This window comes from Heloderma suspectum, chromosome 16 (assembly GCF_057233095.1).
Source record: "Heloderma suspectum isolate Gila_16-S chromosome 16, 16-S_ref, whole genome shotgun sequence".
Classification (NCBI taxonomy): Eukaryota; Metazoa; Chordata; class Lepidosauria; order Squamata; family Helodermatidae; genus Heloderma; species Heloderma suspectum.
In genome coordinates this window covers 6,107,966-6,124,984 of record NC_139473.1, presented here as the reverse complement: position 1 = coordinate 6,124,984, position 17,019 = coordinate 6,107,966, and the positions used below count along the sequence as shown (strand labels likewise).

General features: G+C 45.1%; 1 protein-coding gene across 1 annotated transcript in view; it reads left to right on the top strand.

Annotated features, from left to right (window-relative positions):
* Window positions 1-17,019, top strand: part of TBX4 (T-box transcription factor 4) — a 123,066-nt gene that overhangs the window by 61,416 nt on the left and 44,631 nt on the right. The window contains exons 2-3 of the mRNA XM_084823018.1: window positions 3,098-3,256; window positions 7,174-7,268. Coding sequence (XP_084679144.1) covers window positions 3,098-3,256; window positions 7,174-7,268 — 254 coding nt within the window. The remainder of the gene's footprint in view (window positions 1-3,097; window positions 3,257-7,173; window positions 7,269-17,019) is intronic.

Below are 17,019 nucleotides of genomic sequence, written 5' to 3'. Positions count from 1 at the left end.
TGTTTAGGGCTTTGTATGTCAACAACGTAACCTTGTACATGGCTTGGTATCTAATAGGCAGGCAGTACAGTTCTTTTAACACAGGTGTAATGAGAGTATGGCTGGGTGGGCCACTGAGCATCTTAGTTCCTGTGTTCTGCACTAGCTGCAGCTTCCAAACCAGGTGGAAGGGCAGCCCCACATAGAGTGCATTGCAGTAATCTAGCTACGAGGTTACCAGTGCTTGAACCACCATGGCTAGACTGCCCCTATCCAAGAACAGGCGTAGTTGTCGCACCAGCTGAAGTTGGTAATGGGTGCTCCGAACCACTGAGGCCACCTGGGCCTCTAGTGAGAAAGGTGGATCCAGAGCACCACAAATGAAGGACCTGTTCCTTCAATTCCTGGATCTGGGAACCATCCACCCATAGTGTCTCTGTCTTATCAGGATTCAGTTTCAATGTATTGGCCCTCATCCAGCCTATGAGTGTATTCAGGCACTTGTTCAGAACATGCAGGCCCTCTCCTGACTCAAACGTTACAGAGAAATTGAGCTGGATGTCATTGGCATACTGATGGCACCTTGTAGCAAATCTCCGAGTTATCACTTCCAACAGCTTCATATAGATGAACGCTGGGGATAAAATAGTTGAATCTTACTTCAGCACTGGTGATAGACTATTGTCCTTCATGGCACCTGAAGACAGCAGGCTAGCTTAGGAGGCCCAGAGCAGAAAGCACGGCACACATATCTCTGCTCTCCAGTGCTTCACCACTGCTCCTGCCTCACTACCTAATGGTAGGGCTGGCCATGCCATCTATAAACTTTTGGCATATGAATCCTGATAGATAAGAAAACACTTCATTTCATTTATTACATTTCTATACAGCCCAGTAGCCAAAGCTCTCTGGGTGGTTTGCAAAAATTAAAACCTCAAACGTACAATGTAATAACATAGTTACATACAAAAATATAACTATTTTAAACAGTCAACAAGTAAGGATGGACGGACTCACCCAAGTCTGCTTCGTGCACCACTTGCTGGCCCCCTGCTGGCCGCCAGCCCCTGCTTGCCACATCTGGCAAGCCTCCAGGCAGTCCCTGGGTTCCCCTGCGAATGGCTGCCTGATCCCTCAGCGAGCCGCCATTTTGCATAAAAATGGCAGCTCGTTCTTTCACATAAAGGGCCTTTTATGTAAATGGCAGCTGTAAAGCAGCCATTTACTCAAGATTAAAAACATAAATGATCCATTTACCCCTGTAATCTTGTATAAATGGCTGCTTTACAGCCGCCATTTGCATAAAAGGCCTTTTCCGTAAAAGAATGAGCCACCATTTTATGCAAAATGGTAGCTCAGCGGTCCGCAGACTGGAGTCCCAGAGGCCGAGCAGAGGGGAGTCCAATCCTATCAAAAAGTGCAACAACAATACATTGCATGACCCCTTAGAACCTTGTATATCAAATGCCTGGGAGTAGAGGAAAGTCTTAACCTGGCACCAAAAAGACAACAATGTTGGTGCCAGGCAGGCCTCAGTGAGGAGTGCATTCCATAATCGGGGGCCACCACTGAGAAGGCCCTCTCCCTTGTTGCTATCCTCCAAACGTTCCTTGTAGGAGGCACTCATTGGAAATGCCTCAGAGGATGATCACAGTGTACGGGGTAGATTCATAGCAGGAGAGCACTCCATCATGAATTATATGGATTATAGAGGATTGTCGAGTGTATATGAAGCAAGTGCAATAATTTAACGTGGAAGAGGCTGTCAGATCGGCAAGGCTAAAGCTTTGAGGGATGCATTTTAAAACAAAGAGTCATCCAAACTAAGCAATTCAGGATGCAATGCTATGCATGTTGAGATAGAAAAAAGACCTACAACTCCCAGCATTCTCCAGTCTAAACATGCATAGGATTGCACACTAATTGTGTCAGAACCTTTTGTAGGATGGAGAACCAACTTTGCCCAGCACTGCTGGTGTTGTTGGTTCTAGTTCCTAGATGCTTATGCCACAATAAAGCTTTTATTGATGACATCGCATTTTGTAATCCCTGGATCTGAAATGTGAATTTTGGTGACTTGGAATATGAGATAAGCATTATGACCCCAAGAGTTCTTCTCTGGCTCAGATTTTAATTGGAAGAAACTCAAACTCCTCTCTTCCTGCAGACGTCAATAGTACTAGGAAAACTACGTTTCCCAGGGCACCTGGCTTGGCGGAGTGGGAGACAGAAGCCTCTTTTCCACCATTGCTGATGAAACAGCATTAAGGTGGTGGTGTGTGTCTGTGTGTGGGGTGGAGCGGGGGGAGTCTGGAAAAGCTCAGAGATCAGAGTCTGGTTTGCCTTGTTATTGTGCTCAAAATGAACTGAGCTAATTTTTACTCTGGGGGTGGGATATAGTTCAGTTTTCTGAGGACAATTATGAGAGGTGTTGCCAGACCATTAAAGCCTTTAAGGTAGGATAGGGGAGAATGTGTTTGGTTCACATTTTAATACGAACTCATCTAATTTTCACTTTGAACTCAGTTTTGTACTCAGCTACCCTTCAAAATTTGCCCTTCTCCAAATTTTGCAGTGGAGTTCTCCAATTAAAAATGTGCACGAAAACATGTATATTAGGGGGAAGGGCACATAAAAATGCATATATCTGTGAAAATGTTAAAAATGTATTATATTAAAAAAAATTGCTTGCAAAATTGTATACAAAAATGCATGTATTAAGAGAAATGCACACAAAAGTGTGTGAATTTTCATGCAATTAAAAAAAAAACTTCAAAGTTTCAGACTAACCAAATTTGAGATTGGAAAATTCTCAAAGTTTGAGACAAACTAATGGGGAAAATGAGAAACAGAGAAATCAAAGTGGACATATTTGTCCTTTAAGATTCCACAGGGCTCTCTGTTGTCTTTGCTACAACAAACTGACTTAGCTCCTCTTCCGGAATAGAATTATGTTGGTTTCACAGGTTCTGGGAGACAGGGAAGAGCCAAATTGCTTTGCATCGTTACTTATTTTTGTCCCACTGTCTTCCGTAGGGTAACAAACTGTGCAAACTCTTCTTTGTTTGTGCAGCCTGGAAGGCTGTGCAGTAGGTTGAAACCTCTTTGCTTCTTTAAGGAGATGCTCCAGGAGAAAAGCCTGTCTGAAGCAGAGGACGGGTTTGCAGCCCCTCAGCCCCCTGGCCATGTTGAAACCACGGCCGGCTCCCCAGTTCTCGGTGTCGCAGGAGTCAGCAGCACGCCTCTGAACAGTCCACAGGTTCCAGATCCAGAGCAGGTATGTGTCCTGTTTACACAAGCCCATTCAAGTTGAAGTAATACCCTCTAAGCTGGGCGTGGGGGAGAGGCAGTGTAAGGACCACAGGTCATAATTGCTGAGTGATTTCGTAGCTTGTATGCAGGCTAGTAATTTGGAGGTAAGGGAGGGGGGATTTTCTGGGTAAGGGAGGGGGATTTTCTGGGTAAGGGAGGGGGATTTTGGAGGTAAGGGGGGATTTTGGAGGTAAGGGGGGATTTTCTGGGTAAGGGAGGGGTGATTTTGGAGGTAAGGGGGGATTTTGGAGGTAAGGGAGGGGGGATTTTCTGGGGGAAACGTTTATAGTCAGGTTTGTTGCTTGAGAGAAGGAAGGACTATAGCTCAGTGGTAGAACAGTTAACAGTATAAGGGAGCAGGTGATGGGAAGAACCCTTCCTGGCATGGGACCCTGGCGAACGATGGCCAGCCAGCCAGATAATACTGGCTAGATGGGCAAATAATTTGACCTGGTAAAAAGGCAGCTTCCTATGTACTAGAGACCTCTCTGCAGCCGAAGGTCTGGCTGATCATTTTCAAGCCATTCCATTGCACAAATAAGAATGGAACTTCTTTGGGGTAGCTCAGTGGTAGAGTTCCTGCTCTGAATGCAGGTTCAATCCCTGGTTTCCCCACTTAAAAAAAGATTGTGTAGCAGGTTATGGGAAAACTCCTTCTCTGCGTGAGACCTTGGAGCCCCACTGGTAGTTGGAGCAGATAATTCTGTACTAGCTGGACAAATAGTCTGAGAAGACATAAAGCAGCTTCTTATGTTCCAGAAGCATTTTGTTACCTCCCAGGCCCTAAACCAGAGCTGTGTGTATGATGTACTTAAACATTTCATTTTCATTTATTTCATTTCATTTATACCACCCAATGGCCAAAGATCTATGGGCAGTTTACAGAAATTGCCAAACATGATATAAAAACATTAATGTACATAATTTAAAAATAATTTAAAACAATGAAAATGGGATACTGGTAGCTGATAAACCACGGATACTAAAATCCCATCAAATGCCTGGGAGTAGAGGACAATTTTAACCTGGCGCTGAAAAGTTGGCAATGTTGGCTCCAGGTGGACCTCAGTGGGGAGATTGTTCCACAGTTGGGGGGCTATCACTGAAAAGGCCCTCTCCCTTGTTGCCACATTCTGAGCCTCCTCAGAGGAGGGCCTCAGAGGGTGACCATAGTGGATGGGTAGGTTCGTACCAGAAGATGTGCTCTGTCAGGTATCAAAATTCCGTGCTCTAATTTGCACAAATTGCAGAACCTTCCCCCCAAAATGTGCAGAATTCCCAGGAAATCGGCAAACTGGCTTGACTCACTGCAGATTGAGTTGGGCACCACAGTGGAAACTGAAACGAAGTCTGGGGGCCGAGCCTAGGAAAACTCAGTGAACTCCACCACCTCCCCATGGATTTTTCTGAGATCCTAACTACAACTCCCAGAATCCCTGATCATTGGCCATGCTAGCTGGGGCTTATGGAAGTTGGAGTCCAAAATATCTGGAGAGCATCAGGTTCGGGAAGACAGCTTCACGCTGTCTCCCAGTGTGTAAAAAAAAAATGAAGCATGTCTCTAATTTTAATTCAGAAATTTGGTGAAGATTGGCTTAAGACCTGTGCCATCTTTCTTGTTTTGCTTTGCTTTTTTACACTTGTGGTTTATTCACTAGTCTTGTGAGAGGAACCCAGTTTTGACCACATGGTAGTTTTATGTGACAAATTATTTCAATAGAAATACAATTTTTTTTAAAAGAAAAGAGAGTTATAGATCCTGCCATTTTTATACAATAATTAAGTATAATTATGCACCTTTATGCCAAAACAGGGGGGACGGTTGTAAATTACCTTGCAAATCCACCCTGCCTTCTGATTGGCTAAATCTATTTAGTAAGTGTGTTTTTATAAAGTGCTGACAACTTTCTGGTATCAGAATTATAACCAGTTGTATAATAAGGAAACTGAGATGTGAAACTGGGGTTGGCTGTACTGGCTGGTGAAGCTTTTTTTGTTTTTTTTAACCAGTTCTATTATAAACGCAACATGCATTTAAGTAATAACGGTTACGCCCCAGGCCTTAAAGCTCAATTTTTTCCTCTGTTTGCTACAATGATTGATAGCTGATCAGAGGGAGGAGAGAAGCAAAGACAAATTGCTAGCAGAAAGGGGAGGGGAACATTGTGAAAAATCTAAGAAAATTCATTAAGTGAAATGCAAACCAGCAGCCATTAAACAGGAAAACATAGATTTAAGGGCAATTGATTTAATAACGCTGATTAGATCTGAATAAATCAGACTGCTCAGTGAGCCAGAAACTCTGTGTATGGCCATAGGCAAGCTGCTGTTTACTCATCCTCAGTCTCCCTACCTGCAATATGGGAATAATATTTATTTCTTACTTAAGGTATTTATGTACACCCCTCCCTTTCATAATATTTACGCTCGACTTTAAAAGTACCCTATAGGCCAGGGGGCAGGCAGAAGGTAAATTGGAATCTACTGGTAGATCTCTGGGTGATTTGTAGAGATCAGCAAAGTTCCCAGTTCCCAGCGGTTTAACAAGAGCCTACAAAAGATAACCTTAGTTTCCTCCTAAATTAAGCTGCTGAAATCAAGAAACCTTGGAAGGGAAACAGGAGTAGTAGATTTGTGTGTGAACGGACTTGGGTGCAAGCTCCAGTTCCGTTCTGAACACGGATTCCCGGGCTGAGCGTGTGCTCAGAGGCACCTGGGTCTGCATCCGCCTTCCTGAGCCACTATTTTGCACCTGGCTCTGGTTGGTAGATCCCAGGGGTTCTTAGTGAAAAACCAAGTAGATCCCACAGACCTAAAGTCTGCCCATCCCTGGTGGTACCCATTGCTGAGCTAAAAAGTGAAGGGCTGTGAACATTTGAAATGTGCTTCATGAATGTAAAGCTGATGATGGCAACAGTATTAAGTATACATTTGTACAGTGCAGCATTTCGGCTGCCACTGCAATCAGTGGAGGATGGTGGCTCCGATTTCGGTGGGGCTGTGATTCCATGCTGAGTTTTGGTCAGAACCAGCCAGAACTCTGAAGGAGCTATCTAAGGTGCTGGATCCTATCCCCAAAATGGCTGCAGTACCTTGGATGGCTCCTTTAGAGTTTTGGCTGGTTCTGAGTGAAACCCAGAATGGGATCACAGCCCCGCCGAAATTGGAGCCACCAGCCTCCACAGGCTACAATCTTAAACACCTTTACTAGGGAGTAGGTTCCATTGAGCATAGTTGGACTTAATTTAGAGTAAACATATATAGCAGACTTCCCCAGCCTAGTGTCCTCCAGATATGTTGGACTACAACTCCCATAACCTCTGGCCGTCTTGACTGTGGATGAAGGGCACTGTAATCCACACATCTGGAGGGCGCCAGGTTGGGGAATGGATGTATAGAACTGCACAACACAGGGGTGTCTCCCCCCCTCTGCCCCAGTGAAGGAGTTAATCTTAAGTGTGTGATTTTTTTTAAAGATATTTCAGAACATAGGAACCTGGGACCCTTCTGCATGCAAAGCAGAAAACAAACCCACTACTAAAACAGCACTGAAGTACAGAAGTAACAATAGGCACAGCTGTGAGAGGAGAGAACAAGCAGAAAGGAGAAACACCGATCAATAGGAACTGCAGAGGTGAAATAAAGATTGCATCTTGATGTGACATAAACAGCCAGATCTTCAGGCCGATAGTCTCCAGTGAAACAATTTTGGTTACTTCTCTTTGCTGTTAGCAATGCTGAGTGGCAATTTCAGGGTCCGTTACCCTCTACTAGTTACCCCCTACTAGTTACCCCGTAGCTGTGAGGTTTGCTCGACTTCCTCAGTCTACATTTTTGCAGCCACCTAACGTTTTATTTTTGTTGTTTGGTGACTGGTTGAAGACAATTGAGAACATCAAGGTGTACCTGCACGAGAAAGAGCTATGGAAGAAATTTCACGAAGCTGGCACTGAAATGATCATCACGAAGGCAGGGAGGTATGTTTTAAAATCCTGTTGCGTTCATGCAAACCTTTCAAAAACAATGTTTTAAAAATGTATTTAGAGCTTGTATATCCTGCCTTCCTTCCACTGATGAACTCAAGGTGGCATACATCCGGACTCCAAGTAGGGATAGACAGGTATGGAGGGGGGGTTGAGGTCAAGTTCATTCCATCCCATTCCTGCACTCAGTTGCAATTCTTTAAATAAAAAAATCCATAAGGAAATACATCCATTTTTTGTGCTCATTTTCCCTAACGTCCGCATTAATGTCTGCATTTCCCCAAGTACTTTACACTACTGAAATGCTGTTTTGTGTACACTTTTCTCAAATATGCACATTTTATGTGCGCTTTCCCTCTTATGTGCATTATCCTTGAGCCGGGCTGCATCGGAAAGCATGTAGAAATGCGGATTTCAGAATGCAACTCTGTCTCAGTTTGTGGAAAGCTCAGGAGTTGCGAATTGGGTAACTCCATTTTTAAAAAAACCCACCAGAGCCAATTCCTTGCCCATCCGTAGCCCCGAGCAATCTCCCTTACAGACCAAGTCAAGAACATAGCCAATCAGGGGCAGAGACAGGCGGAATTTAGTGCATCCTGGGGTGGAGCCAGGGCAGAATTGGCTGAGTCAGAAATGGTGGCAGGATGGGAACATGGTGGTTCATGAGCAGAGCCAGGCAGAATCTGGAGTTTTACCGGCTTTTCAGAACTGCAACCCCCCCCCCCCTTCCAGGAACTGGTTTCCTGAAAGACTATGGTTTTACTGTACATACAGAACAATGAAATGTTCCACTGACACACCGAGTCCCAAGTTATGAAGCTTCCCTTGCGTCTGGAGGAGGCAAGGAAGACACAACAGTGACTTCGTGTATGTGTGTGTTTGTGTACGCACAGACACAGTCGCTGCCTTCAGAAATCTTGCAAGCCTGATCAAAACTCTTTCTTCTCCCCTCAAATCCCTCAGATGTTTCAGCTGAGGATGATCCTCTAAATTCTCACCAGCTACATCTCTTGATGAAGCTTAGCATACCATTGTGTATCAGTGTCCTGTAGAAAGCCAGTGTGGGGGAGTGACTGCAGCATGGTACCAGGATTGGGAAGATCCAAGTTCAAATCTGTGCTGCACCACAGAGCTCACAGTCTCTCTCTCTGTCTCTCTGTGTGTGTCTGTCTAACCTACCTCACAGGGTTGTTGTGGGGGGAGTGTATGCTACCTTGAACTCCTTGGAGGAAAGCTGGAACTTTTGACCTTGGTGGACACTCTAGTTCTCTTCTCATTTTGTGTTTGGTGAACTGACAATTTGTGCAAGAGAAGAGCATACTTGGTTGATTTTAAAGATCATGGTGTGATATAAGGAAGGACACGTGCTAGCAAAAATACTGTTCCAGCAGCAACTGGCCAAATAATGATGCCTTTGAAAACACATTATTCTCTCCCTGCCCTCCCACCCCATTTGAACATGGCAGGAGGAGACGAGATCTATAAATTACCAAGAATTTATTGCTACCATCTACTTACTATGTTCATTACTCCCTCTTTGGCCTGATCTGTGGGAGACATTGAAAAAGCAGAGCAAACTCCATTCTGCAACTGACATGCTGTGGTTGCCAGGCGCACGTGATTTATAAAGTGGAAGCATCTTTAAAATGCACTCACTATCTTTCCAACGTTTGGCTTGTTTTTGTTCGGGGGGGGGAAGGGAGAGATTATTTCATATTAAGAGGATCATCAAAAGATAACATTTTTTAAAAGTTTATGTTAACCAAGTTCCCTGAACTTTGCATAAAATGGCTTGACTCCTTCATGGATAAAATATGGTGTGTAGAAGTAAACAAGGATTCAAACATTTCAGGGCATAAATCTGTGTGTTCTTTGGTTCCAGGATTTTATTATGACTTTATTTTGGCATCCAAATATCTTTATTGTTCTTTTTTAATTGTTGGCAAAATATGCATTCAATTTGGCCCCCAAAGCAGGATCCACTCCTCAGCTTCCTGGAGACATCAGTCTAAGGAATGTTGGGAAGAAGATCTGGACTAAATGGACCATTGGTCTGATGCACTGAGATTCTTGAGCAGGCAGGGCAGCGCCCACCTGTGTGTGCCTTCTTATGAAATGTGCCCCAAGTTATTGTACGCTCCCTGCTTAGCTCCAAAACAAGAACGGAGCACATATTATGAAAATCACACAGATACTGCTGGACCCAGCATCCTTATGATGACCAAACCCTGCACTGACTGTGGCATCATGTCATTCTGGCACCTGACATGGAGTTTCCTTTCCAAGCGCTGCCACATCCCAGAAGCAGTTGTCCTGGCTCAGGAACGTTTAATGCCGCATACCTGAATGAACAGATGGCTGGTGCAGGATGTAGGGGTCATCACGCTTCTAGATTGTGATTTCCAGGTGGTGTTTTCTAGTGTGTGTGTTTCGGTTCAAATGATTTTGAGCAGTGGATTGGAGAACCCAAAGTAACCCCTGAAAATTCTGATTTCCAGAGGGGTTAGCTGTGTTAGACCATCGCAGCTAAAACAACAAAGAGTCTCGTTTCACCTTAAAAGCTAACAAATTTATTATGACATGAGCTGTCGTGGACTAGAGCCACTTCATCAGATACATGAAACCAATGGGAGAACATGTCAGCCTCCCAGGACACTGCACTGACCTTAAAAGAGACCATTTTTGAACAAGGGAGACTCCAGTATGAAACCACTGAATTACAATGTCTTTAAAAGTTTTGGAAAATTCCAAATAATCCCTTCTCATGCCTTGGAGTGTTCCAGCTAGGGATGGAATATTTAGTTGATTAATTGGTTAGACTAATCAACTTTTTTAAAAAAAAACACACACCTTTTGATTGACTGAAAGAAGGTTTTTTCCCAGCACCTGCTACCTGATCGTTTTGACTGGGGACTGAACCTGAGACCTTTCACATGCAAAGCAGGGGCTCAGACACTGAGCCATCGGCCCACCCCTGAACCTATAGACTCACAGCTCATTCTCTTAGTGGTACACTAGCTATTTTTGGGGTGGTGAGTCCCCAAAATTGCAGGAGCAAGATCCATGCTGTTTCGGAGGTGCGTGTAAAGAATGACACGAGAGCACGGAGACTGTTATCTGGTGTTTTCGCCCACCTTGCACTGTTGGTGGGCTAAAGTCAGTGGGATTTCTTCCCACAATGGCCGGGTCCTCTCTTACAACATCCGTTAAGACATCTTGCTTTAAGAGACAGTCCCTCAACATCAAGGATAACACTGGTTCTGTCTTTTATGGGAGCAATTAAGATTGGTTATGAAGCAGAGCAGCGTCATAAACCATGATCCCACTTCTGCAATATTTATAGGGCCCTTTTCAAGATTTACCTTTGAATAAATTAGAATCTAATTTTAGCTCTGTTATGGTTTGGGCTGCATAGGAGTGGGGGAAAGAATTTTTTGTGGGGTCATTTTGGATGGTGCATTGGGAGAGCTGAAAATCAGCATGAAAAGCAACCCAGCTCTGCTTCCTACATTAGGGTAACAGAATCAAAATATTTGTTTAAATCTCTCATGCGACAGTATGGCATAACTGTCTTTCCAGTGGGTGTGAGAGATAGTGTTTTAAATAAAAGCTAAATGAGATAGTTAGCCTATACACACGCACGCACGCACACACATACACACACACACATACACACATTCCCAAATATAAAAATCCCCCAAACCATGTAACCTCATGGCTCTGCCACCAGATAAATCTCTTCCATCTGTCCTCAAGGCCATGAGTTCAAGGTTGCTTGTGTCTGGTGAAAGTGGATTTCGGGCTGAAAAATGAACTAGCGATGAGAACTCCGATTGAACCTGTATTGTTTGTTATTCTGGGGTAAAGGATCTGGACCGCGCTAATCCAGCACTTCAAAGGGGGCGGCCCTTGGTTTGTATATAGAACGTCCTGACGGCATGGCGTGGGTGATAAGGGAACTTCGGGATGGAAGAGTCTGGATGCCCTGGGAAAAGGGACCTTGGTGGGAAATGCTTTGATCTCTCCGAAGTATTTTCTGAAGGCCAAATTCTTTTTCTGTTCTTTTTTTAAAGTAATGTTTAAAGGCTGAAGTTTGTACATGATAGGCTGTGTATATTCTGTGCTTTTAAATGGATGGTGGCAGTGGGCAGAGGTAAGGCAGGGCAGCTTAAATTCTCCACCAGGAAAAGCTGAACTCTGGGTTGTACAAATTAAGCCACTTTTAGACAACTTTGCTCATGCTGCATGAGCAAAGCCCTGCCCTGCTGAATAACCTGCTTGGTTTCCCTTCTGGCTTTTGGGATCCCTCCCAGCCTTGTCCATGCTATTTCAAGCCCAGCTTTAAGGACTAGAAGCTTGCTTCTTTTTGAAAATGCAAACTGAGATTCCAGAATGTTGATTTCTGCATACAACATTGCTTTTCTGTCATTGTATTATTTATTTATTCATTCATTTATTTAATCCTGCTCCTAAGCCAGAAGGATTTTTGGAGCGGCTTACAATCAATCAGTGAAACAAGTCTCCGCCCTGCAGGTTTACAATCTAAAAAGACATGATGCACAAAGCAAAAGGGATGGGGAGGGAAGTGGGGTAAAAATTAAGTAGTCTCTCAGTGCGGCTGGTGGGATGGCCCTACTTCCTTGTCATCTCCCCCATATAGAATTGTGCACATTCCCGGATAAATAGCTTATGAAGGGGCAATCTGCATATTATTTGCGGCAGTGGTATAAAGCGCTTGCTCAGTGACTTCAGCACTTTGACTTCGGTGTGGCAAGCTTGTTGTGTGAAAAATGGCTCTTCCGTCCCTTCCCCTCCCCTTTCCCCCATCAAAAACTGCAAAGTGATGATGTCAAAGGAAATGTTAGATTTTGAGAGCATATCCTTCAACGTCTTGTAGCTGACCATAGAGACACTCCTAAGGTGCCACAAGGCTCTATTTCTTTCTCCTTCTTTTTTTCAAAACTTCAGCTCTTCTAATGTGAAACCTAGGAAGATCCATTTGACTAGGTCAGACTATTTGTCCATCTGCCCCAATATTGACTCTGATTGGCAGCAGCTCTCCAGGGTCTTGGGCAAGGAAGTGTCTTTTCCATCCTTTGACACTGGGGATTGAACTTGGGACCTCCCCAAGCAAAGCAGGAGCTCCACCACTGATCAGTTGGTTACACCTCCCTTTCTACCATTACAAATACGTGCTGCGTGTAGGCTTGCCAGCCCTTGGGTTAACCTCTCTTTATCCACCACATGCTGTTCAGCTGCGACTCCCATTTCTCCCCCTACTCCTCTGGAATGGCATCTGACTTGCCATGGAGCACGCTGGCTGGGCATAGCAGCTGCTGTCCAAGACACGTTGGGGAACGCTGCTATGGAGCATAGCAGCTGCACTTGTCTCTCTTGAATTGAGATACACCTTTTAGATCTATGCGCCTCCCTCAGTGAAGGATCTTCTATGGCTTGTAATGCATCAGGTTGTGCTTAACTCTTACTCAACTGGTCTCTGCACCCATCTATGGAGCATCTTTGGACAGTGCTTGTTTTGGGGGCTTCCCACTTGCTGGACAACCTCCTGTCGTGATGGTTATTTGGAGTTCAGAGGCAGTATATCTTTGAATACCAGATGCTGGGGGAGGTCTGTTGCCTTCATGTCCTGCTTGGTGGAGGCCTCTGGTGGCCACTGTGGGAAACCAAATGCTGAACTAGATGGACCTTTAGTCTGATCCAGCATGGCTCTTCTATGGTTCATGAGAGGCTGTTTCAGTTCTTGCTATTCTGACCACATTTCTTTTTGGATCTGGGGTGAGGATTCCATCATCCCCTTGTTTGTTTGTTTGTTTGATTGATTTGTACCCTGCCTTTCTACCAAGAAAAATAGCACTCAAGGCAGCATCCAATCACAAATAAAACTTGATTAAAACAATAATGCAACAAATGCATTAAGACACATTTACAAACACAATGCTAACAGAATAAAAAACAGCACCAAGCCCAACAGACCCGCTTACACAGCAAAGGCCTCCTTGAATAAAAAGGTCTTTGCCTGCTGGCGGAAGGACAGCAGAGAGGGAGCGAAACTGGCCTCCCTTGGGAGGGAGTTCCGCAGCATTGTTGTTGGCATTGCCAATGACTCATAGCTGATAAACTGCCCAAGATGAGCCAGAAGGCCCTCTGGTTAGCCAAAACGGACCGATGCATTCCTTCCTCCTCGTTACTCAGTGATTCAAAAGCCAATCCATCTCTGGATGGACGTTTTGGCTTTGGGAGCTTTGCGTCAATAACCGCTGAACATGGCCAGGAACTGTGAGACTACTACAAGGATATATTTTTTTAGAAAGCCGATTAAATAAATAGAAATCCCCTAAGTGGTTTCTCCTCTAACAGTTCATTTAAAAGCCATTTGTGACTATCCAAATGTGTCCGGGACAAACTGAACTGAGGAGGGATCACTTCATTATTGGAGCAAATAAGTCACTCGCACTTCATCGCTTAGCTATTTTAACCTTGGCCTTTTCTTCTTCCTCTTCTGGCTTTCTTTGTACTTGGCCACCAGCAGAGCTGCGTTTAGCACAGGGTTGCCAAAGTGAACTGATTACATGGAAAGACAGTCCAGAAACATCAGCACCATGTCTAGGACTGGGAACTCTCCTCAAGATCAGTGGCTCTTGCGGAATGAGTCCAGGCCTGTCCTCTAAAGCTGAGACCAGTCTGGCAGTGGTGATTTCCCCATTCCCCTGCCCCCCGCCAACAAATCTCCCTTGATGGAGATCTATAGCTCTTTCCCCCAAACCCGTCTTCCCTGCCCGGTGTCCTCTGGATCTATCTACTACAACTCCTATAATTCACAGCCAGCATGGCCATGCTACGTTGGCTGGGAATTATGGGAGTTGTAGTCCAACACATCTGGAGGGTACCGGGTTGGGGAAGGTTGTCCTACAGTTTAGATGCAGTCCCCCCCACCCCATTCTAATAGATTGAAATGCCTCTCCTAAGACCTAGTTACTGTCAGTAAGAGCTTTAAGCTAAAATATGCCGGTATTTTTGCCCGGCCACTTTTCCCTTTGCCCCACCCCTTTTCCCTTCAGTCCTGCCCACCACTGGAATGTGGTCCCTGAAATGGGATTCGGCCCCCGGGCTGAAAGGAGTTTCCCATCCCTGCCCTAAACAATAGTATGCAGGTTTCCTTAGACAGTTGTGTGAGCATGTGGACTGCAACAACTGGGAGCCTTAAACAGGATTGAAACTTTTGGCTTTGCAATGCAGACGCAGTCCCTATTCAGCTTTTTCATTTCTTTGTGTATCTCTAAAGCCAATTGTGAACCCAGTAAGGTGGCCTTAGGCAAGCAACCATCTTTCGGGCTGCAATCTATTACACTTCCCTGGGAGTAAGTCCCAGTGACTTTGGTGCGGCTTACACATGCCTAGCGTTGCATTGTTGGCTGCGCTTCACCACCACCCACAACTTGCATTACTGACCTATCCCAGAGGGTTGTTGTACAAGTGATAATGTTTAGCTAAGAAAAAAGTGAGTATAGGGAGACAATACAGGTGTGCAAAATTATGCATGATGAGCAGAGAGTGCATAGGAACTTTCTCTCTCTCTCCCATAATACTAAAATCCAGGGTCATACCATGAAGCTGAATGGTGGGAGTTTCAGGACAGATAAAAGGAAGGACTTCTCCACACAGCGCAGAGTTAAACTATAGAATTTGCTACTTCAAGATGAAGTGATGGCTGTCAACTTGTTGTTGTTCAGTCGTTAAATCGTGTCCGACTCTTCGTGACCCCATGGACCATAGCACGCCAGGCCTTCCTGTCCTCTGCTCTCTCCCGGAGTGTGCTCAAGTTCATATTCATTGCATCGGTGATGCTATCTAGCCATCTCATCCGCTGCCATCCCCTTCTCCTTTTGCCTTTAGTCTTTCCCAGCATCAGGGTCTTTTCCAGTGACTTTTCTTTTTGCATTAGGTGGCCAAAATATTTGAGCTTCAGCTTCAGTATCTGTCCTTCCAATGAGCACTCAGGGTTGATTTCCTTTAGGATTGACCGATTTGACCTCCTTGCAGTCCAGGGCACTCGTAAGAGTCTTCTCCAGCACCACAGTTCGAAAGCATCAATTCTTCGGCGCTCAGCCTTCCTTATAGTCCAGCTCTCACAGCCATACATTACTACTGGGAAAACCATAGCTTTGATTATACAAACCTTTGTCAGCATGGTGATGTCTCTGCTTCTTACTATGCTGTCTAGGTTTGCCATAGCTTTCCTCCCAAGGAGCAAGCGTCTTTTAATTTCATGGCTACAGTCACCGTCTCTGGTGATCTTGGAGCCCAAGAAAGTAAAATCTGTCACTACTTCCATTTCTTCCCCTTCTATATGCCAGGAAGTGATGGGGGCAGATGCCATGATCTTCGTTTTTTTAATGTTGAGTTTCAAACCAGCTTTTGCACTCTCCACTTTCACCCTCAACAAGAGGCTCTTTAGATCCTCTTCACTTTCTGCCATTAGGGTGGTATTGTCTGCGTATCTGAGGTTGTTGATAATTCACCCGGCAATCTTAATCCCGACCTGTGATTCATCCAACCCGGCGTGTCTCATGATGTACTCTGCATATACATTAAATAAGCAGGGCAACAATATGCAGCCTTGTCGTACTCCTTTCCCAATTTTGAACCAATCAGTTGTTCCATGTCTGGTTCTTACTGTTGCTTCTTGACCCTCGTACAGGTTTCTCAGGAGACAGGTAAGGTGGTCTGGTACTCCCATCTCTTTTAAGAATTTGCCACAGTTTGTTGTGATCCACACAATCAAAGGCTTTAGCGTAGGATGGCCTTAAAAGGGGAGCAGACAAATCCATGGAGGCGAAGGCTACCAATGGCCACTCATCATGATGGCTTATATGCTTCCTCCAGGATCAGGGGCAGTATGCCTCTGAATACAAGCTGGTGGGAACATGAGCAGAAGGATACTTTGGCACTCATGTCCTGCTTGGGGACTTCCTATTGGGGCATCTGGCTGGCCACTGTGGGAACAGAATGCTGGACTAGATGGACCCTTTTAACAGGCCTGGCATTAATGTTAGGCGTGGTCAGGCACCTTCCAAAGGCCCTCACTCCAGCTGGGCCCCACTGACCAGAGCCCCCTGGACTTCCTCCTCCTCTTCACCATTGCAGCCTGTTTGTTCACCTGCCTCTTGCTCTGACCCAGACAGTGGTGGTGGTGAGCAGGAGATGCCACGGTCTGCTTGCTCACCGGCTCTCTGTCTGTCAAGCAAGCATGTAGTAGCACCGATGAGAAAGAAGAGAAGGAGCAAGAGCAGCTGTTGACCATGGCAGTGAGAAGGCAGACTCACTGAGGGAGGGATCCTTGCCCAAGTCCCCTCAAAAACTGGAGCTGGCACTGCCTTTTTAAAAACATAACACCCCCCACCCCCAGCTCAGTCGGGACTGAACATTTTTGGTATTTACAGAGTGTTGAGTGTCAATCAGAAAAGGAAAACAGCTTGCTTGATCGCCTAACAGTGGTATAGTATCCTGGAGGAGGCCATGACTGGCTGGACCCTGAACAGGAGCAATCCTATTTATAGGGTGATGATGCACTGCAACCTTCTGTTGTTTTGCGAAAGTTCTGGCTTGCCTTGATCTGCTGTTTCATATATCCAAGTCGTTTGTGACATCAGTGGGATTTTGTAAGGGGGGGGGAGCTTTTCTGGGATCAGCCCAAGTCTTTTGTGCCAGTTGTCCAGAACAATCC